Consider the following 23,574-nt stretch of genomic DNA (forward strand, 5'->3'; position numbering starts at 1 on the left):
TATGAGTCAGACACTAACCTGAGGAACAACTGCAGCTATGTCCTGGAACTGAGATGATTGACTTCTCTCCTGTCTGCTTTGTTTTAGTTAAATATCACACAGCTGTGTCTCTTACCTGTCATCTCCATGTTGCTATTTCTCTATTCTTTTCTTTCTGTACGCTCTGGGCCTTTTTCTTTCCATGTTAGATTCCAGAAGGCAGCTGCCAGTGGCTCCTCAATGTATTTGCTGCATATCTACTCATGCCTTCTTTCTATTCCTGATCGTCTTTTGCAAACCTAGCCTCTCCCTTGCAGTCTCTCCTCTTTCTCATCCACCTTCCCTTTTCAATGTATTCTTCCTGTTGCTTCTCCCATTTTCATTCCGATTCGGTGTTCCTCTTTTTACTTATCCCTTCTGGCCTACTCCCTGAAACCCCTAGGCCTGATCACCCCCACTTTCCCCAAACCTCCACAGCCCCACCATTCTGTTTTCAACAATCCCACCACCTTTCTGTTTTCCTCCCACTGTGACTTAATAAAACCTCCAAACTAAAGATGTTACATTTTGAAATCTTTGCAAGTGAAATGACATCTTGATGAAGAGACAGAGGCGATGAAGTATGGTGATACTTTATGGTGATACTGTAGCATACATAGCCAAAAGGTTTTAGTTTTTTTTTTGAGAAGGATTTTGGATATGTGTCGTAGAATGAGAGTGTTAATCTGAAAAACATTCCAAGTGCAACATTTGAATTTCTTTTGTGTACCCACCTGTTTGTGGAATATCAAAGCCTCATGATGGGAATTCTGCAAGTACAGTCATTGTGGAAAAATGGGTTCTTTTAGGTGAATGCTTAGATTCACCATGGTGTTGTTTTTGAGCCAGAGGCAATGTAGATGGTGCATTGCACTGACGTGTGCAAAGATCTAGCAAGCAAACAGAGTGGTGCAGGCAGAGGAAACATGGCCCTGGTCATGGCATGAAGATCAGGATGAAGCTGTGGATGGGTGAGACAGAGATCATTTTGTGTCTCAAACCCTTGAATGCTATAGTTTACTGGACAGCAAAGATCACCATTCTGTTATATCTTTCAGAGACTTGCACAACTTATAGCAGACACCGCAAAGTACTAGAGAAATATCGCCAGGACCGCCTTCACAAAATCCTTCAAACATAGTGGCAGGAAAGGCAGTCCAACAGCAGCTCCTTCCCCGAAGCCAACACTCCTAGCACAGCGGAGTTAGTTGTGTAGAATCGGCTCTGTGGGCCATGCTGCTTGTGTGGCTGACATCAGATTCCAAAGCAGTCGGTCTACTCAGACCTTGGTCATGACAGGAGACTTCGGTGATGATAGTAGACAGGTTTAAGAACCTCCTCTGAGCATGCCTAAAAAAATCATATACTGTGGCCAACTCTTGGGAGTACTTGGCTTGTAACTGACCAAAATGGGAAAATTTCATTTGGAAACACATCAAGAGGTTTTTGTTGGGAACACGGGCAAAGTCAAGACATCAGAAGGAATGTCTAAACCTCCAAACAGCCCATCCACCCAGTTCTTCAACCATCATCATGTGGCTAAGTTTACAGAGCATGCATTGAACTTACCAGCCACCTCAGAAGCCATAGAATAGAGTTATCTTTGATGCTGAGGGGCTACCTCGGAATAAGACTTTGTGTGTGTGTCTATATAAGATTGTTATAATAGACTAATGCTGGATCGTCACAGTCCTGTGGTGCAGCTCACATTGAGTTGAAGGAGGTGCAGCTTTAAAGTAATCGGGATGTAGCATGTCACCTGGTCTGTTGTGTTGCACATGCTGAAAAGTAAAAACTAATTCTCTTCCAGACTCTTCTCTGCTGAATGGCTGCCATTGATAGCATTGAGTCGGAAGGTTCAGTGTTCCAGCCACTCCAAGGCTTGAACACAGCAATCAAAGCTGACACTTGTGCAGTACAGAGGTCAGAGGTGCTGTCTTCCAGATGAGATGTTAAAGCAGCATCCCATCTGTCTGCTCTGAGAAAGAATCCATACCATAGCTTCAAAGAAACGAAGGGACAGCATCGTGGCTCAGTGGTTAGCACTGCTGCCTCACAGCCAGGGACCCGGCTTCGATTCTAACAGCGGGTGACTGTGTGTGGAGTTTGCACATTTTCCCCGTGGCTGAGAGAGTTTCGTCCCACATTCCAACGATGTGCAGGTTAGATGAATTGCTAAATTGTCCATAGTGTTCAGAGATGTGTAGGTCAGGTGCATTAGTCAGGGGAATGGGTCTGGGTAGGTTACTTCTCGGAGGGTTGGTGTGCATCTGTTGGCCTAATGGCCTGTTTCCACATTGTAGGAATTCTAATTCGAAAGGAGTTTTCTCTGGTGCCCTTACCGATTTTTTGTGTCTCAACAGACGCATACATAAAAACAGGTTTTTATAGAGCCAAACTAGAGCTCAGTGATATTGAACAGTTACCAAGAAATCCAAAAGGAAATTCGGAGCAGACAACTCCACCCACAGTGGTGAGAATGTGGAGCTCGCTACCTCAGGAAGCGTGTGAAGTGAACAGCATAAATGGCTGAGATGGGAATCTAAGAAGCTAGTAGAAGATAAAGATGGTGGATTTGAATAAGATGGGAAGAGGTTGCAATGGAGCATACACTCTGGCATGGACTGTTGGACCAAATGACCCTGTTTCTGAGCCATGTATCACACCCAAAACATGATTGCATTGCTTTTTGGTGGTGCTTGCTATGCAAAAGCTAGCTGTTACATTTCCTACACTACAGCAGTGACTACACTTCAAAAATACTTAATTGGCTGTAAACTGCTTGGAGGCACTCAGTAATTGTGAAAACAGTGACATAAATGCAAGTTTTTCTTTGTCCTGAAACTGTCCATATTTCTAGTTTTGTCATTATCTATCCCAAATTGTGGCTATTTCTCTCCCCTCGGAATGTCAATTTTGTTTTGTTTCTGAACTCTTTTCTATTATCACTGTAGAAGTTTCTCACTGGTGTGTTCCTCAATTCATCACTGTAGTTCCCGCACATGTTCCAATCCCCCTCCATATTCTGTTTCTCTATTTCTTGAATTTTGAAGCCCATCATATACAGCAAATAACGTGACATATTTCAGTGCTGAGCTTTAACAGGGAGAACTTGTCAGGGCGCTAATGGGAGAAATGTATTGCAAGGGAGGAAACAAGAGAATTGGGACTGCAGGAAACATGGTGATGTTGGAATTATTGGGCAAGGAAGTCATTCCCATTTGGGATAGGAAGTACAAATAGGCTAATGTTATACAGAGGAAGCTGGAGGTTGATCTGTCCTGATAGGCAAGGGTGTAGTGGGGCTAGATTGTATCAGGAAGAGAGTTTGAGAAACCAGAGAAGGGATTTTGAAGTTTGGGTGCATGTCAGAAGCTTTGAGTGGGCTCGTTAGCAGGATTGGATCATGTACGTTTGGCTAGTTGGGGTAATTGCAGGTATCCTACACTTTTATGGGAGGATCTGGAAAGAATGACTTTTGTTTTGGCAGTGTCCGGGAAAGAAGAGTCTGTGGTTTGAGCCTGGGTATCTGGGGTTTGAGTCGCTTGGGTAAGCAAGGTGGGAGGAGGTAACAAGGCATACTTAAGTAGCCTTCAGATGTGTTTTGAAAATCTTGCAGCCTTTTATCAGATCTGGACTCTTATGATGTTCAGCAGTGATCCACCAGAAACAACTTTTCCTTTCTGTATCAGTCCTTCCCTTTTCTATTTTCTCTTACTGTTTATTCCACATCTAGAGTACCCCATACCTGCTAACTATAAATCATGCTCAATATCTTCTGCACGTGAGAAATACTTTGATAACATGAAACAGCACATATACTCACAATCTGACTGCTCTCTATTGTTGGGTCTGGACAGTAAAAGTTGGCTGGCTGCTGTTTTGGCTATAACAAAGTCACACATTCGCTCCAGATCCAAGCATACACTTTCCAGCAGGATGACCAAATTGGCTGTTCTCTTCTTTTAGAATACAGTCTGTAACACGGTGGTCCTGTTCTCATGCAATCCTGTTACAAGAAAACTGTGTAATGGCAGCACCATTTATACCAATACATGCCTCAAAACGTCATGGTTTAGAAGCAGTGTCCTCAGTTTGTTAATTGTATTATCACAAAGTCGTGTTAATGAAATCTGCGTTAAACAGAACAACCTGTATTAGGTTGCTGGGTAAGTTCCTATACAGTCTTTAAAGCAACAATTGCAGGCTTCACCAGTGGCACTCTCACCTCATGAACAATTTTAAAAAGAAAGTCATAACGTTTGTTGCCAAAATTGTATGAGTTTCCTCTCTCTTCACACATCCTTCAGATGTATCTTAAAGATGTTGGCATGTAGTGAGGTATAGTTTTGGTGTATACTAACAAAGTCCCTTTTTGTGATCAAGTGGTTATAGATGCATCATGTTATTATATTTGTTGCCAGAAGATTATTTGACTGGGCGACGCAGCCCAGCCAGTCTCTAATTTTGAACTCATATGGCAGCCATCCTGATAGTTACAAAATGACACACAAGGTAGGAGCTGAGAATGCAACACTGAATCCTGGCTGTCAAGAAAGTGACAATATAGCATGGCAAGTTCACACAGGCAGATTTCATTATAAAAATGGGTATAAGAATTTATAATAGGCAAATAATTGATAGGCAATGTGGAGAGAAACAACATTCTTAATTATAGATATAGTTCCTTCTAATTAACTTAGTACTGATGGAGTGACCAGCCAGAATTGGCACATTCTAAGCAGACAGAAATAAAAGTTGAGAGGTTTTGGAAAAGTGGTAAAATATCCACTTATTTATTCTTGTTCAATTCATCTTTATTTGAACTTTCTTGTAGGATGTGATGAAAAGTGCAGATCTACTTTGAAAGCTGATACTTTACAAGGTTGTAGAACACACTGTTAAGATTTGCACTCTGTTATTTTGTTCCTACTGCAGGCTAGAACAGCCGTACTTGTCAGCAAGTGCACAATTCTTTCAAGCACTAGGGCATTGCTCATCACTGGAGCGATTCTGCATAGTTTCTCGGCACGGAACTTTCCAGCATGATGCAGTGATATCATTCATGACCAAGTGCTCGAATGTCGTCATGTGTCACATGTTTACAGGAGAAACTCTAGTGGCCTGCAAGAATCTTCAGCAAACACTGATTACAGGGTAAGTGGAAGGAAATTGCTTGAGTACAAAAGCAGCAAGTTGCAGATGTGATATGTAAAAGGAACCAATGCTCAAGATGCTAATGCCTTGGAAGTACACCAATGAACTTCAATGGATCGAAAAAATACTGAATAAAGTGCATCAGATAACAACCAGTTGTCTTTCTGTCCCATCAATGCATTTGTGTTATGGGTTTTAAAATGTTATTTAAATAAATTAAGATTTCATATTTAAAACCTATTTTAAACCATTACTGCCAAGTGCCTGGTACCTTGCTCGGGTTTTACTGCATTCCTAAGACTGTTATCGTTGCTCCCACCCCACAATGCAGGTCTGTAAGGTTTAACTAAGCTTGCCTTGTGTGGCATTAGAGAGTCTACAATTGGCCTCAAATGTTACTCTGGTAAGGAAGGGTACACTAAGCAGCTAGCCTTTGCATTGCTGATTACTATTGCATGTCTCTTGCTGGAAGTTTGCATGTGTGGATGCACATCATCGATTGTGATAACAACTGGCATCCCAGCCCAAGGTCTCTTGGTCACATAACTTATAAATATTGTCGAACTCTCCCATGAAGATACCAGAAGGCTATCAGGGCTAGTGCACCACATTTCAAAATAAATTTGTGCTCTCAGGGTGAGGGAAAAATGTGGAGATTGACACAGCAAAGAAATATTTTGTGATTTTGAAGTGATTTGCATTTCTTTCTAAAGTTGAATGGGGGTTGTCAATACTGCTGTTCACTTGATTGTGGATTCTGCGGTTAATAGAAACTCCATACTTCAGCACAGCAGGTTTCTTTGAAATGCAGTGTCTTGTGTATGTAACAATAGGAACGTGTAGCTCACTTTATAGCACTGGGCAGATGCATTAAAGTAGTTGACTTCTGTGGCATAATATTCCGTGCTGCATCCTTTTACAGGTAATGTCTGATTTGACTTTACTACATATCTAAGCAGAGCAAGAGTAATTCTGCTCCTTATATAACAGGGCTTTAACTCTAGATTAAATCATTTTAAGGTTCCAGAGCTTTCTTTACACTTTCAGTAGGGGGCGATCTTGTAAGAGGTATCAGACTCCAGTTTCCATTTTGGGCGATGTGAAGAGTGTTCTGTAACCTAAACACTATAATGGAATTGAATAGGACTAAAGTATTCTAAGTGTTTTACAACCATATTGTGACATGCAAAATATCATCTCTAAATGGTGTTTCAGCAGAAAGGTTACAAATAGTTTAGAATGTTTTTCCTGCTCATATTCTTGTGCTGCATCACTCGAGCACGTTTGGTGTGAATAAAAAGAGCAGCAGTTGTGCAGAGTTATTAGTGGATTGTTTGATTTATATGGTCGATGTGGACTCATAAATGATTCATGTGTACATTATCCTTTTCATAATGGATAGAGGTACTTAATCCCTCTGGATTTCCTGAAAATGTTATCTGTAATCTCCATTCTTGTGTATGATGTATGTGTGTTTGAAGGTAGCTGCCCTCTGGAATGATAAAATAGGATGGGAGAGGAAAAGCACAACTTCAAATTAAGGAGTACTGAAGTATAAAAAGCAAAGGTAAAAATTACAATCAGAAGGAAAGATATCAGGAAAAAAATTAATAGCATTGAAAAGTGACAGTGGGAATATGCAGTCACTCCCTAATTTACGTTATTGCCCAAAGGGCTGAGTTGAGTGGATTTTTTTTTTCCCCTATGAGCCACTAGCTTTTATAATGCATGCTTTGAGTTCCTGGTAGATTTCTTATAATGCCAGTCCATTTACAGGCGATGCTTTGGATTTTAAAGTATGTGGCCACTGCTGCTCATTTGCTGATTCTGTTATGGTCATTTTTCTGAAAAATATGGCCTGAAGCGAAGACCTATTTATTTTCCCTATGTCACCATGATGTAGGTCATTGTGCAGGAGGTTTAGCTTTCTCCCACTTTTGCCATTCCATGCTATATTTGTAGTGCAGTGAAGTTAATCATGTAAGACCTAGTGAGATTAATAAGGGATATGGAATGAAACAAGTGTGTCCTTCCTAGCCTTTTTGAAGCCTGTATCATTCTTGGTTCATACTTTTTGCTGGTTTAAAATTGATTAGAGATCACGTCAAGTAGCAGAGAATCGTTCTTTGACAGCAAGTTATTAGCTGTAGTGTTTTGCAGTCAGCTGTTTGTGGATGTCCTTATGCCAAGACAAAATGGATCCGTATCCAACTTTTAATAGCATCTTGGAAAAGGTAGAACATCTCTTTGAGATAAAAAAAAGCCCTATCGATCATATTCACTCCTAGTGAATATTGGATGAATCTTTCCACTGCTGATTAATCCTCTGTCAATCACTATTCTTTTAGTCTCCAGTGACATAAGGATGTAAGTTCCATTTCCATTATTTTCAGACCAAGTGGTGGTAAAATGTGGAGGAGCTATTCAGCCATGTTTTCCATGTTTACTAGTGCATCCATTAGCCATGGTGTGTGGATCTGGCAAGTCATTTCACTATGATGAAACTCAGCAAGTCTGGAAGCATCTGTAGAGAGAGAAGCAGAATTAGGTTTTCAATCTGTTACCATTCCTAATTCTGAAGAAGAGTTATATTGGACACAAACTCTTGAGTCTCTCTCCATAGATCCTACCAGCCTTGAGCTTCTGCAGAATTTTCTGTTTTTATTTTCAGACTCCAATATATTTTTTTAAATTTCAATGTGATGACCTGGCCTGGAATCTTAAGTTTAAGTTAACTGCTGATGATCCATTCCGAATAAAAACATGAAGTGTTAAAGTAGGAATTTTAGCTCGATGGTAATTAAAAACAAATAGTGGTAGCCCTTCCAGAATCGAAGGGACTGGATCCTGTCCAAACCCACTAATTCCTATCTTCAGACTTGAGTTGGGCATTAATATTGCTTAAGAAATTTTTTTGTTTGTTTCTTCCAAGTCGGCAGTGAATGATTTAATTCAGTCTATACCCTGCTAGATTTCCTCTGCAGTCTTCCCAAAATCCCTCATACTTGTTTTTTTCAAAATACTTATGAATTACTTTTAGCTTGAGGGTCCACATCCCAGACAGCTCCCTGTTACTAATAAGACCTGTAAGTAGTAGATTATATATCAGCTGTGATTTAGTGAGTAGCACTTGCACCCTGAGTCACTGTCCCACAGACTGAAATGCAACAATCCAGTGCAGTGTTGATGGAGTATTGAAGGAATGTCTGTATTGCTGCTTTTTAAATGTGCTGTAATGCTAATGGCTTGTTTGTTCCTTGGGTGGATGTGAAATATCCCTTGGTAATACATCAAGAAGAGCAGGAGAGTTACCTCTGTTATTCTGGACAATATTTGTCCCCCTAAGGGACAAATCCAAAAAGCAAACTACCTGGTTATTATCGCCCTGATGTGTACAGGTTCCAATCACGGTTATCGCGTTATAACAGTTTCATCAGCACTTCATATATCTGACCCTGAACAGATTAAAAATTACCTCTAGATGACTTCTGTGCTGGAAATTTCAGTCAGGAACTTCCTATGATGAACCTGCCTATGAATCCAGCAGCAAAGGAGATCTTTTTACAAACCACAGCCCCATTTTGCAACACTCAGTAGTCAGTCCTACACTTTTTCCTTTGGTCATGTGCCTCAATGTCCTACTGTTATAGCCACTAACTAGCTTATACTTCAATACAGTGAGTATTTCTTGTTTAGTTTCTCCAGTCATTCGGAATAAGTCAGTGTATCGTGCAATGCTTTATCTGTGTGATCTGCAATCTTTGTAACTCAGCAAGGCGGCACGGTGGCGCAGTGGTTAGCACTGCTGCCTCAGTGCCTCCGGGTGCTCCAATTTCCTCCCACAGTCCAAACATGGTTAGCACCAGAGACCCAGGTTCAATTCCTGCCTCAGGCGACTGTGTGGAGTTTGCACATTTTCCCCGTGTCTGCGTGGGTTTCCTCCGGGTGTTCCGGTTTCTTCCCGCAGTCCGGGGATGTGCAGCTTGGGTGAATTGGCCATGCTAAATTGCCCGTAGTGTTAGGGGTAGGGGAATGGGTCTGGTTGGGTTGCGCTTCGGCGGGTCGATGGGCCTGTTTCCACACTGTAAGTAATCTAATCTAATCTAACACTCAGTCAGTGAGCTGTGTTCTGTGGTTTTAAATGTCCAGCAGCACTGACAGCCACTTTGACAGTTCCTGTGAAAGTGTAAAGGATAAACTGTATGAGGTAGTGCAGGCTTAGGTGGGAAGTTAGGTGAGTGGGTTACTGTACCAACTGTGTAGGGTGTAGAGTAAGTGAATGAGTGCTTATGGTCAGACTGGGACCTAGGGAGCCTGCTTATTGGGTGGACCTGTGGGAGGGGTGGGTTTGGGGTCATGTTGAAAGGTCATGGGCTTTGGATCTTCAATGGAGGTGGATGAGAGTCGTCTGGTGGTGGTAGTTCATCTGGTCTGTGGTTAGATCGAGGCAAGATACTGAGTCTGGAAGATGGGTGAGGGAGGCGTGTGTGGTTACATCAAGGCAGGGTTTGTAAGGTGGGTAAGGGAGGGGGGTTTAGATGAATTGAGACAGGGCATTAGTTCTGGAAGATGGATGAGGATGGGGTGTGTGATTAGATCAAGGCAGGGTACTGGGTCTGGAAAATGGGTGTTGAGTTGTTGATTCAGATTGTGTGAGGGAAATGCCAGTTGGCTATGGATGTGCGGTGATTGGGCCTGAGGGTAGGGGTAAATCAGAGATGGGACAGGATGCTGTCAGGGTCAAGTCAGGAATAGTACAAGTATGTTTTGAGTTGGGCAGGTGGGACTGAGGTTGTCGGAGATCAAAGAGGTATAGTTGGTGGGGCCAAGGGATCAGTGGTGACTAAGCCAGGGATGTTAAAGAAGGTTTTTAATCCTCTTAGAGCTGATGGCCTAGTAATATTATCACTAGATTATTCATCCAGAGACCCAGGTAATGTTCTTCGGACCCAGATTCTAATCCCACCAGTGCAGATAGTGGAATTTGAATTCAACAAAATCAAAATGGGATTATAAGTCTAATGATGACCATGAAACTATTGCCAATCGTTGGAAAAACCTTCTGCTTCACTGATGTCTTTTAGGAAAGGAAATCTTCTATCCATACCCAGTCGGCCCTACATATGACTCCAGACCCACAGCAACATGGTTGATTCTCAACTGCTCTCTGAACAATAAATACTGGCCTAGCCAATCCACATCCCGTGAATGAATAAAAATAAAACTAATTGAGTTGCAACCTCCAAGGTTTTTGCTTTTCAAGGAGCTTTCTTAGAGAATTCCAGAACTGAGGGAATTGCCCATCAGAGGTTTCAATTTCCCAGGCAATTCCCATTGAATCAGCTGTGTCAGGGATTATGCATGATCCTGACGCACAGCTCCAGTCTGCACTACTCCGCTAACTATTTGGGCCCCCTATCTCTCTGCAAATTTAAATTCTGTTGTTGAACAAGCACTCCACCTAGTGGCTCAGCTAAAACTGAGCAAAGTTGCACAATGTAGGAGCAAATTACTGCAGATGCTGGACTCTGTACTGAAAACAACAAATGCTGGACATCTCAGCAGGTCAGGCAGCATCCATGGCGAGAGAGTAAGCTAACGTTGCGAGTCTAGATGTCTCTTTGGTATTTCACGTCAGTTCTGATCAAGAGTCACCTAGACTTGAAATGTTAGCTTGCCCTCTCTCCATGGATATTGCCTGACCCACCTGTGATCTCCAGCATTTGTTGTTTTCCGAGCAAAGTTACATCTGTGAAGGCAGGTCGGAGAATTTCCCGACACACTGTCCTGGAGCCATATACCATATAGCTAATGATATTAACTTGTTTGCTATTGACTGCTTCTATATTTTGGTTGAATAGGACACCGATATAGTATTTTGTAGTTTTTCACACTCCTTTTTCTGTTAATTTCTCTGTCTCTTTACTAACGTCATGTGTTGACTGAGGAATGGTTCTAGTTATTAATTGATTTTTCTGTAGCCCAAATGACTGACTGACTGTTTTCCATTGTGTGTAAGCCGAGACTATGAGAAGACCAACATATTTGGCTGGGAATGAAAAGGCTAAATCTTTCCATCCGTTTGGATGTCTAGGTGTTAATCAGCCTGTAACATTTGACGTCAAAGAGGAAAGCAAAATTGCCATTCAATAACTGAAGAAATCACAACCAAATGAAACTTATTGCTTGTTACACAATTTAAAGCTTCATTGTTAATATTTTCTTTGCTTGCTCAGCTCATTGTATTCAGTGTTTCATTTTTATTTTTCATTCATCTGTTTTTTTTAAAACAGAGTGATTGTTTCATACATAAACTGCCTTAGTATAAAAGCTTCCTGATTACTCATTAGGTGGATGTGCTGTTGTGGCAAAATGAAATCAGCTGTAAATACACATCAGGTCAGGCAGCATTTGTGGAGAGAAATATTTCATATCAAAGACATCTTGTCTGAAATATCAGCGTCAGATTTTGTAGTGATAGTGTGCCCTTCCATCCCAGGTTTGGATCCCTGCTCTGTACTGACTTTGCCAATTGGTGAAGGGGAGAGTAACAGTGGTGGAATCGGGTATCTCTGCTGGGATGGCTCAAAGGCAGAATTATTTTTGATCCGTGTTCTATGATGCTTTTGCAGTCTCTGTGGACAAGTGACAGAGTCTTTGAACTTTGCAGTAGCTCTGTGTCCTAGCTACAGAAATGGCGGCTGAGATGGGCTACAGAAGGACTGCTGGTGCACATTGAATCCTAAGTCTGTTTAAATTGCTCCCAGAAGAGGAAGAAAAATTTAAGGAAAGAGGATGAATTAACTACAGCCTGTATTGACCTATTTACAACATTGTAGGTATGTTGCTGACATCCTTGTTCCATTTTTGTTTTCTTTGAACAGAAACTAACGGTGCAGATTTAAAACTCTCTTGATTCCTAACACTATTCAAACACAATTTTTCTTTTATCATAAAGCAGTTCAATTTAGTGAAGCACATTTAGTTTGCTTTTTAACAATTCAATTAACCCTTGATTTTTGTCTTGAAGCACGTTTAGCAAAAAAATGGACTATCAGAGATAACCTTCTAGTTCAACTTGTATAGTTTTAATGTTATGCCAAAAATCGGTAGAAATAAATATTTGTTTTAGAAATTGTGCATGTGCACGAGCAGGAGTAAATCTGTGCATATAATGTGGGTGTGAAGCCTGAAAGAACCAAAGTGCAATAGGGTGAATCCTGACAAAAAAGCACAGATGCACTCCTTCAGTCATTAATCATGCATTACGCCCTCAATGAAGGGTAGATTTTTGAGCCCAGTTAGCACTATCTGCCAACTGCACTCTCACCAGCGAGATGAGAATAGGCATGAAAATAGAGCAGCCTTTGTTTTGCAGTGCTAACATCGCAGGCAACTCATTTATGAGTAACTGAGCTGTATGAATTTTCCAGTGCAAAATAGGCGCCTATGCTCAGCAAACGGAGAATTGTCTTCATCTTGTAAACTACAGACTGAGGTACTTGATTCTTTTGACTGTAATTTATCAAGTTTTTGAACTGGTTATGTCTGAATTGACAATTCAGTCGTTTTTATATTTTAAGGAGCTGGTTCTTTTATTTATTTTATTTTATTTTATTACTTACAGTGTGGAAACAGGCCCTTCGGCCCAACAAGTCCACACCGCCCCGCCGAAGCGCAACCCACCCATACCCCTACATCTACCCCTTACCTACACTACGGGCAATTTAGGATAGCCAATTCACCTGACCTGCACATCTTTGGAATGTGGGAGGAAACCGGAGCACCCGGAGGAAACCCACGCAGACACGGGGAGAATGTGCAAACTCCACACAGTCAGTCGCCTGAGGCGGGAATTGAACCCAGGTCTCTGGCGCTGTGAGGTAGCAGTGCTAACCACTATATATTTGTCTCTATTGCTGCCTAGATCTGCAGAAGGATATGGTTTTCTTCATATATGGTCTGATTGTGTTTTGTGCACTTAATCTTCACAAAGAAATTTTCGCAATCTTTTTTAAAAGAGGATGGACTCTTAATGCCACCTAATTAGCTCAGTAACAATAATTATTGTCAAATACAGCTTAGGAGTTTGGGCCCACAAGCTGGTGAGGAGGGTCATGTTGTAATCTTGCAAACCTACCACCTGCAAGCATATTGTAATAAGGTTGGGGCAGAATGATGTAAACATGATTGAGAGTTCAATGGTATGAAGGACTGGCTTCGAGGAGGAGAGTCAAAAATCACAATCTGGATTCTAATTGTATCTGAAATCTTCCATTTGAAAAGTTAGCACTGTTTCATTCCCCAGTTTATCAAGTGCAGCACCTCATGATTGTAGTTTGTTCCAGTTTGGCCTTGATGTCTTGTGGCACACTGGTACTGTCCCTGTCTGTGAGTCAGAAACTCTTGGTCCAAGTCCCACATCAGGATTTGATGGTCATGGAAGGTGTGGCCTAACACAGCCAAACAGACTGATAATCAATCAATCTGTAAATCCCTCTGACACACCTACACTAGGCAGTCAGAGTGGGCAACACACTTTGTAATACCTACTAGCTGGTCTGTATGGCTTGCCGTTTGTTTGAGTACTATGTCAATAAGCGAGTTAATTAAAAGAAACACAGGCTTGAATGTTATATGTCACATGTCCTGACTTCCAGATATGCCAGAATGGTTTACAATCAATGAAGCACTTTTGAAGTGTCGCCTGTGTTTTACTTTGGGAGGCGGGGCAACCGATTTCAATGTTACGATCAGATCCCTTTTTATGCTTTGATTGGGGGGCATATATAGGCCAGGTCCCAGGGGTAGACCCCCCTCCCTCCCACCGTAAATCATCCTCCTGAATAGTGTCATGGCAAGCTTTACATCCACCTGAGAAGGCAAAGTCTCAATTTAACATTTTATCAAGAAGCAGCACCTCCAACTAAATTTGGTACTCAGGAGTGAGACTGAACCTGCCTGACTGAGTCAAAAGTGAGAGTGCTACCACTGAGCTACAGCTGATGCCAATCCTAAAAGCACTTTGTTGAAGCATGTCTGAACCAGAAGCTGAAGTTCAGGTTCTGCCAGAAGTGTTTCCTAACACATCTGATCAGGTTGATTATAAATATCTATAACAGGAGGAAAATGTTGCTTTCTTTTTCCACATCACTGTTGATGTTGAGAAGTAATTTTTCAACTGGAATCACAAATTTGAAAACTTAAAATGGTGCTTTTTTAAAAAAAAACCTTTGTACGGAAATGCTTTGGAGAAATGGGTCTACTGTTCACTTCAGGCCTACATTGTAAGAATATAAATTTAGTCTAGATCATGTAAGTTGGTTTCTCAATATTGTCAATAAGCAGTTGCTGATATTTGATCATGTTTTGGAAAATAAATCATACCAAGCTTTCCAGATCATGCAGACTAAATAAATTGACTGACCTATATGAAATCTGTTAAACTGGCATTTAACTGCCCAAATTAGTGTCAGATTACATTGAGCCACCCAGCAAAACAGGACATCAATATTTAGTTTACAATAGTTATTATTTGGGCAATAGCAGGACCAGCTACTCAAAAGAACTGTCGTCTGTCAGACCATTAGAGTGTGTAGGTACCGAACCAGGAACCAAAGGACAATAAGATTTCCATTTATTTATCCACTGATCCCATTGTAGACTGGCTTTGGCAGAATTACCAAGCCGATGGTGGGATAGTACTGAATAAGGATCTGGTATGGTATGTTGGCTCAAGATGTTTCATACTAAATTCATCTGTGTATAATCTATTACTATGTCAAGCATCATGATTTGCAAAATATTCAAATAATATGTCAGTCTTGAACCACTTTTTTTGTTGTTGAATAAACTCAGCAGGAGTGCACGTTTATAGCTGTTGGTAAACTTGCATTAGCTAACTATTATCACTGGTGTTTGTGTGGAGTCTGACATTTGGGACATTGCAGCACTTCTTAGAATTGAATTTGTAGTAGAGGACAAATCAAAGTCTTTGTAACTGTCTTAAATATGAACTTTGCAAAAATGTTTAAAACGATTATTCTTAAGTTAATATATCTGGTTGCTATTATTCTGCAGCTGTGTGCAACTTGACAGGTGCATTTCTTTCTTTACAACTGTGATTAACTTCAGAAATGTTCAATAATCTGCAAAGTGCTCTGGAACGTCCTAAGACTGTGGAAAAAGGGCAAAAAAAAACATTTTTAAAAAAAATATTTGGAGCCATAAAGAAATAAGAAGCCAATTGAGCTAATCTTTGTGTTTACCTAGCATGGCAGGTGTATAGGTTGTGCAGTTCACTGGATGAAGATTATGTTAATGAACTTCATTTTTCAAAAAATTCTAATCTAAAAATTGCAAAAGAAGTTCTCATCTGATGTGTTTTTTTTTCCTTGAAATGCTTTATCAGTGTTCAATTAGGATTATGTAATGTCTGTTTTAATTACTCTGGTGGGTCTGCAGTTGTCATGGTGATGCTTACTTCCACCCATCAGTGCATGTACATTGGATATGCAGGCAGATGGTCAAAGGAACTGACAGCAGTGGTGTTGGGGAGGGTGTGTGAATGAGAACACTATATGGTGAAGAACAGTAGTGGGCAACTCACGATATTATTGGGATTGTTTGTGTCCGTTTTGAAAAGCAAAGACAACAAGACTTAGAACAGAGCATCAATTCCAGTATGACCGCTTAAACATCATGCAATACTTTTACTACCGTAATTTGTTCCCTCATTGCTAGTCACTAATAACATTTTGTTCATTAAAATGTACCTTTAGAAACCCAACCCTTCCTATAACTTGTTGATTTTGTAAATATTATCAACTCATTCACCAATAACATGATAATTGTTTCATACATCATATACAATTTAGTCGCAATACTCCTCAATGAATAGCTATATAATTCAGTAATTTAGAAAGCTGTTAGCAAGTTGTCAAGCATTTGAAACATAGACTTATGTAAAAATTAACATCCTCCATTGTTGGAAGCAGAGCTAATGGAAGTAAACATTGTCACTGTATTAAGAGTAAAACCTGTACTTTTTGAAATGAAAATGATGATCAAAAGTTAATGTTTCCCTACCTCAAAAATGCCTGTTGTTGAAAAGTGATTAAAATCTCTTGTGGAATTCTATTTCAGTTCTATTCTCTCCTCTTTTTCAAGTCTTCATCCAAGAGGGTAGCCAAGTGGCTTGCAGCCAGGTCTCTGCCAGTGCTCTCTGTAATTACCCACCAGGAGGTTGGTGCAGTGGGCCAAGAAGATTTCCATCTGTGTTCCTGTTGGGACTCGTCAAGCAAAAGCATTCTGGCCACAGTTTGCTGTGCGCACTGTGTTGTATCATGTGCTAGAATGCTTAATTTGCAGTAACGAAACAAATTATGTTTGGCCCTTAACAAAGTTAGTAATTTCCAGAAACTGAATTGAGGTAGTTTCTGAGAAGGCACCTGTCATAATTAAGTGATTGTATGTTGACTAGTTTATGCTTTCATTCCTCTCTTTCCCTCCTTCCAGGTTTCACTTATTCTAAAGGTGTGGACATGACTTGGTGGGAGTATTCATCCAGTGTTACTGTCTGCACACTAGCCCCTACTGTCATGGCTGTTTGATCCATGTGTGTACATGGGTAATGAATGTTGACTGGTTGTTTGTCCAGCTTTCAAATTACTTTGGTGGAGGAGATATTCTGGTTTCTCCTCTGATTTGTTTGCAGCCCATTTTGAGACTTCTTCAAAAGGTAATTTTAGTTGGAGCAAAGCATCCTTATATATTAAAGACTGAGCTACCCTGAGGTGATGGACAATTAAATGGAGGGATTGAATTTAAACCAGTTGGAGCAGGTATGCAGTGTAAACAAAGCAGGGAACAGTTGGAATGAAGGCATATTAACAGACGAGGCCATTTTTTGTTGATCTTTACATCTTTTCAATTCAAGCTTTTAGACTGTCAGTTGGATTAAATGTCACTTGAGCAAGATATTTTATTTTTCTTTCTCTGTCCTGCCTGTTTGTTATCCCCTCTCTTTTTGCTCCGACATCTCTGTAATGAATGTTTTTCTTTTATGGCTGTTGCATTTTTCCTTTCAATAACAGGTGGGACCATCCTCTGCAGCTGTGATTGCTGCAGGGTTGTGATTCTTTAAGATTTGTCTATGCCTGTTTTGGAGCTTCCTTTTTATTTAATGTTTGTACCACCATGAAATCAGTGAGCCTTGTTGGGGTGGGGTCCACAAGTCAAGATATCCCTCTGGTACCTTTTCCAAGTGAGTATTATTCAGGTATGAACCTATTTGAATGCCAGTAATCCTTCTGTCAGGAATCACCCTAGCAGATTTATTTTCTTTGTCGCTCTGATCAGTGCGTGTGAACATACTTTCATGTTATTGCTTTGTATTGCTGAATTTCATTTATAAAGCACGGCTGTATTATGGATTGAGTTGTCAAAAAAAAGGAGAATTGTGCAAATCCAGACTTTTGACAATTATTTACGAATAGATTAAGAATGATTATGCAAAAATACCTTAATTAGTTGGGTTGGTGTAAGAAAGTAGTCACATACTTGGGAAAGATACAGGACTTGCTGCAGTCAGTATCAAATATGTAAATATTCTGCCCCCTCTTGCTCTGTACTTGCACCCTCCAAAAAACACCACCTGAGAAATGTTTCCTGGATAGCTGATAATTTTTTGAAGCTTGTCATGGAGAAAAGGGAAAGATGGAGAGAGATGCTTTCAGAGATGGAGGTCAGCTGCATTTATATTGTTAATAATTGAAGCTTTTTTTGAAGTAAATTGATTGAGCTCTTTTGCTAATTTGAATGAGAAAATGCAATGTGTAATGTACTTCAATTGTCTTTTTTTATTCTGCGAAACATTTATGAAACTTTTGAGCAAATTTTAAGTGAAAAGTAAGCAAACTGCTGTTGTCAAAGACTGTTTAATGTCCATATACGAAATAAGTCGTGGCTCCTCTAGTTAATCATTACTACCTTCATCTCGTGCCATACTTTTAATATAAATGTCATTCCCTTCCACTGTAATAAGCTTCACAATTTGCACAGGTGGGCGATATACATTCCATCATATTCGAATTGTGGAAGAGCAATGTCTGACTTTGGAGCTGCTGGGGATTGGCACTTTCATGGAGATTGTGTTGCTTTCAGTAAACCTTTGAACATCAAAGCATTTCTGTGTCACAAAGGCTTTAAAGCATGTAAAGCTTTCTTCTAACCCTATTGTAGAAATACTCAAATTTTTATGAATCTGTTTTCTTCAGATTGACGTCCTTTATTTTGGATTTTTATCACCTTTTAACCCTTTGATGTCTGGATGTTAGTTAGTGATTTTTACTTTTCCAGTGAAGAGTTCAGTGTCCCACTTTTATGTAATAACTGCTGTTAAATGCAAAATTTAAACTTAGCAAAGTAGAACTTCAAGTGATAACTTTGAAATGATTAAACAAATTATTGTTTGCGAGTCTTAGTACATTATGAATGCAAATTGTTCATTGCTGTTAGTTTTCTTTTGTGGATGTGACCATTGCTGGCTATGCCAGTACTTATTTCCTTGAGAAGGCTTTGGTGGGTCTCTGCAGTTTATGTAGTAGGGTACACCCCCAGTGGCAAGGACACTTGTGGGAATATGAAAGGCTAAGAGGAAAGGAAGAGTTGTGATTCAGCAGCAGAGAAGGAACATAATAAAATACCAAGTCAGCATGGTGTGCGGATTGGAAGAGAACTTACAGACGGTAGTCATTGCCAGGTTGGATTTGTCCTGTTTTCCTGTATAGGACATGCCACATTGTCAGAATGTTGCATGGGCCCATAACCTTTGCAGTATCCAGTGCTTTTATCCATTTCTTTGATATCACATGAAATGAATCTACTTGACGATAGATGTTAAATCTCAATATCACAGAATTTATGGTGCAGAAGGAGGCCATTCAGCCCACTGCCTGTGCCAGCTTGTTTAATAAACCTGATTACCTGCTGATGCAGTAGTATCGATTCACCAGCAAGGGAATGGAATGGTACAAGGTAATCTGGAGTAATTCACCTGGTGCCATGAGATTTCTGGCATCAACATGGAAGGCTCCCAGGGCCACTCCCTTTCAACTTTACACCACACTGCCACCACTTAGACTGAGTGATGCAAATGTTACTTGCCACTTATCAGTCCAAGCCTGAACGTTGTCCAAATCTTGCTGCATTTAGAGACTGGCTGATTCAGTATCTGAGGATTTGCAAATGAGGCTGAACATTTATGATCATCCGCAAATATTTCCAACTTTGACCCTGTAATGTAGGAAAGGTCTTTGTTTACTCAGCTGAAGATAGTTGGAGTCAACTATCTTGCAGCCAACGTTAGTACTTGACCCTAGCCGTTAGTAAGGTAGGATTTACAGCATTGACAAGGCTGGCTGACCGGTTGTTACTTCTAGTGCTTAGCTCACTGGAGGGTGGTCTGCCTGGGTTCATTCCTGATTGACTTTTCTGAAACAGTTTGAGGATATTGCTAGGTTTTTTTTCAGAGTCAATCCTGATTGCTGTAGGTCTAGAGTCATACATAGGCCATACTAGGTAAGGATGGCAAACTTCCTTCCCCAAAGGACATTAGTGAACAAGACTGGCTTTTATAACCGCTAACGGAGGTTTCAAGGTCACCACTGCTGAGCCTAGCTTTTTATTCAAGATTTAGTAACTGAATTTATGTTGCCCCAGCCACTGTGGTGTTCACTTTGCTCCATGCTGACCTTTCCTGTCTTTGGCCTACTGCCCAGACCCAGTGCAGTTCAACACACATTCCAAGAACAGCACCTTATGGTCTTCTAGACTCAACATCGAGTTTAACAACTTTAGATCATAACCTTTGTCCCCAGTTTGATCTGCACTTTTGTTTCTATTTCCCTTTTTGGTTCCAAATGTTGACATTTCAGCTGCAGTGGTTGCCCTCCCAGGCAGTTCTAGTGCCTGTACCATTACTGCCAGCAGTGCTGCAGGACATGGGTAATGGTTTCATACTTAAATTTTATTTCCTGTGCCTCTGGAATAAGTGAGAAAATCCAGTAGAGTGCTCGGATAGAACCGTACTCAGTGCCCCAGTACTGAGTGAAGTGGCGAGCTGGGCAGTTTACAAGGGGGTAGGTGAGGGCGAGACAGCTACAACAGACACATTGTCAATTCCAGTTTCTGTTCCACTGTGGAATGGACTCCATGATGGCATTAACAATATTTGACTTACTATTCAAGTGCATTGGCAGGAGAATAAAACACATTCTTTTATTGTTTGGCTGGATTGGTCTTTCTTTCCTTATCCTTCATGTTACCTCATTAGACACAGCCATTTCACCACTTCTATGACCACTAACTGTTGTATCCTGAAACTTTCTGTTATTTAACCTCAGCTGGCCTCCACCATATCGCAGAGGATCTCCTTTTATTCTTCCAGCCATCTTCCCCCACCTCCAGCAGCTTAAAAATGCTTACATTTCTGTCTTCTGTTCTGATGAAAAGTCACCAGCCTGAAAGTTAACTTTGTTTCTCTCTATAGATGACCTACTGGATTTTTCCAGCATTTTGCTGTTATTTTAGATTTTTCAGCATGTGTAATATCTTGCTTTTTAAGTCATAAACTTGATGATTTTGAACTCTTACTCTGCAGTAACTTCTTGCTGTATGCTTGTTTTGGTGATTTTGTAATGTGCCACATTAGCAATACATATTGATAGCAGAATTTATGTTACCAATTACAAAACAGCAAACTCCAGACAATTTGGAGAATTTAGCAGGATGTGTTTATTTTTGGAGCGATACTTTGGTGTGCGAGTGTGAGAGATTTGCTTGGGCTGGGTCACTTTCTGACTCTTTTGATTTCTACAAAGTGAGTTATCCAAATAGAGGAGGGAGACAATTGTGATTCTTAGATATCATACTGAGGTTAGACTTCCTAACCTCTACAGAGACAAGAAATTGAGCTTTATGAAGGTTTGCATTGAGCTGTGTAAAACAGGAAAGTGGCAAACTCAACAGTAAGCAAATGTTAATGCCTGTTGGCTCGACACCTACCCTACTTGATGTGGACATATGACCCTGGATGAACATTTCTGCAGCTGTAGTTGAAAGTCAAGCTGATTCGGAAGACAGCATGACTTTCATTAAAGGGAATAGAAAAACTGTGTAAATCTTGCAGTATTTACATTCAGTTCCATTAAATAAATGTCCTGATTAGCTTAGTAGGTAAATGCACTACCAGTGATAACAGACCAGGAAAAGGCCAGGGATTTAATTTGCTGATCTCAGCTGGCATACTGATCCTATAATTGATCTGTAAATCCTAAATCCTTTTGAGTCTGTGTTTGAGGATGGGGGGGGTGGAGTGGAGTGAAGCGAGCGGAGCGGGGTAAGAGCCAGTATTTGCTAGTTAGTGACTACCGCTACCTGGAAAGTGCACATGAACAGGGCTGGCATGTGGTACCACAGAGTCCAATGGGTTGTAAATGTTTGCTGCCTAGATTAAATCAGGTGAATCTCAAGAGTCAGCTGCAGCTATGAAGCAGTGATATTCTTTATCCCAACCTATGTCACCAGTGTTCCTTGTATTGTATTACTCTTTTTAAAATCAAAATACTACAGGGGACAGTGGACAGGGTTTACTTGAGGAAGGTGAGGGACGAAGATATATTGGGGATGGAATGGTAGGCAAAATTGCATTGTTTATAAGCCCAACCATATTTCAAGTTAGGTGGTGTGTTGCCTCAACATGGAAATGTGAACAATATGTAATTCAATGGTTCCACTAAGCACCAAGAACGTTAACCTCCGAGCCCAAAGGGAAATGGCAGCCTAAACTTGGGACAAAAAAAAACATTTGTTTGGCAAATCACTTTTTGAAGGTCTTCCAAAAATGTGAACTTGTGTTTCTAAATAGCTTGCAGGTAAGGAACACCTTCCATGCACGTAATAAGTTGGTGAACATGACTGTAGAGTTTTATTTTTAAAAAGAAACCTCAGCAGGTGTACAGGGAATGTTGGTACCCCAGGCAATTTATTTCCATTACTGTTTGATGTTTTAGGCTTTTATTCTCTTTGTCAATTGCATTAATTCAATAAATTATTCATTTTATTAAAAATTGTAGAACTGGTGCCAAGCAAAGTATGCAAATTGATTTTGCCTCTGCTGTTCTGACTTAAAACCAAAACAATAAAGAAATTGTAATTGATCTAAATTTTAAAAATCTCCTTTTCTCCATAATGAGTGCCTGTGTCAACTCATACGTTTTGACAAGGTAACGTCCAAGAAAGTGCAAGTTTAAGTCCAGTTCACATGAACCCAAGAATGCTTTCTGGAATAGAAAACTAACATCTGAAGGTGTAATATAACATATGAAATCAACATATGAAATCACCAGGCGAATTTATCAGTTGAAAATTTCAGACTGAAATACCAACTGTGTGTGGAGACATGTTATTTGTTCATGGACTTTGGTTGTCTCTGACTACACCAAACTTTACTGCCTGGTCCTAATTACCCTTGAGAGAATGGTCGTAAGGAAGGGAATGTTAGGGCATATGATCAAAAACTTGATGAGGTTACACTCTCAGAGGGTTTTGAGGACAAGAGAAGGTGAGAGAGAAAGTTAGAGATTGAGAAAAGCTATCCAGGTCTTAGAGCCCAACTACAGTGGGATGGTTAGAATTGAGTGGCCAGAGTTGGAGGAATGTATAGGACTCTCTCAGAGTTGTAGGGCTGGGAGAGATTACAGATTTGACTCTGGATGCGAGCTTTCTGTGAGGCAATTTTCCAACTTAAGCAGCACCTTCTTGGTTTTATAAGTCACTCAGAGGTTTTAACAATTTATTGAACAAATTCCTCTCCCCCTCCCCAGTAGGTTTCTATTATCTTATTGCTGGTTCATTTATATTCCTTGTTCCTGTTTTTTGTTGCAATCTCTCAATTTTGCAGCTACATAACATAATCAACCTTTGTTTGACCTCACCTCTCCAGGTCCCTTTCAGATTATTGCAAATTGATTATTGGTAAAGTAGAGAAAAACTGCCCTGGATTCTACTTGCTAGAATTTTCTATCTGTTTATCCAAAAGCAATATGTGTCTTTGTTCCCCTTCATTGTGCTTTTGTGTGTCTCCTTGAAGGTTCTGACTTGTAATGATATACAGTTCCAACATTGCTGCAGTACCTTTTCACCCTCATTTGCATTTTTGCAATCTATTGAATCAATGTCGCCATCACAACTAAATGTGCTATAAAGTAAGAGCCAGTTTCAGATCAAGATGTGCAACAGACACTCCCTTCTCTACCTCACCTACTATGTCCAGTTTCTTCCTTGCTGCAGACCGAAAGGGAACACTAAGATCTTTACTATGGTCACATATACAGTATT

At 40.3% G+C, this 23,574-nt stretch overlaps 1 protein-coding gene across 1 annotated transcript in view; it reads left to right on the plus strand.

Moving 5' to 3' along the window:
• fbxl18 (F-box and leucine-rich repeat protein 18) overlaps positions 1-23,574 on the plus strand; it is a 34,423-nt gene that overhangs the window by 9,654 nt on the left and 1,195 nt on the right. The window contains exon 3 of the mRNA XM_072559328.1: positions 4,957-5,175. Coding sequence (XP_072415429.1) covers positions 4,957-5,175 — 219 coding nt within the window. The remainder of the gene's footprint in view (positions 1-4,956; positions 5,176-23,574) is intronic.

This window comes from Chiloscyllium punctatum, chromosome 40 (assembly GCF_047496795.1).
Source record: "Chiloscyllium punctatum isolate Juve2018m chromosome 40, sChiPun1.3, whole genome shotgun sequence".
In the NCBI taxonomy this organism is placed as follows: Eukaryota; Metazoa; Chordata; class Chondrichthyes; order Orectolobiformes; family Hemiscylliidae; genus Chiloscyllium; species Chiloscyllium punctatum.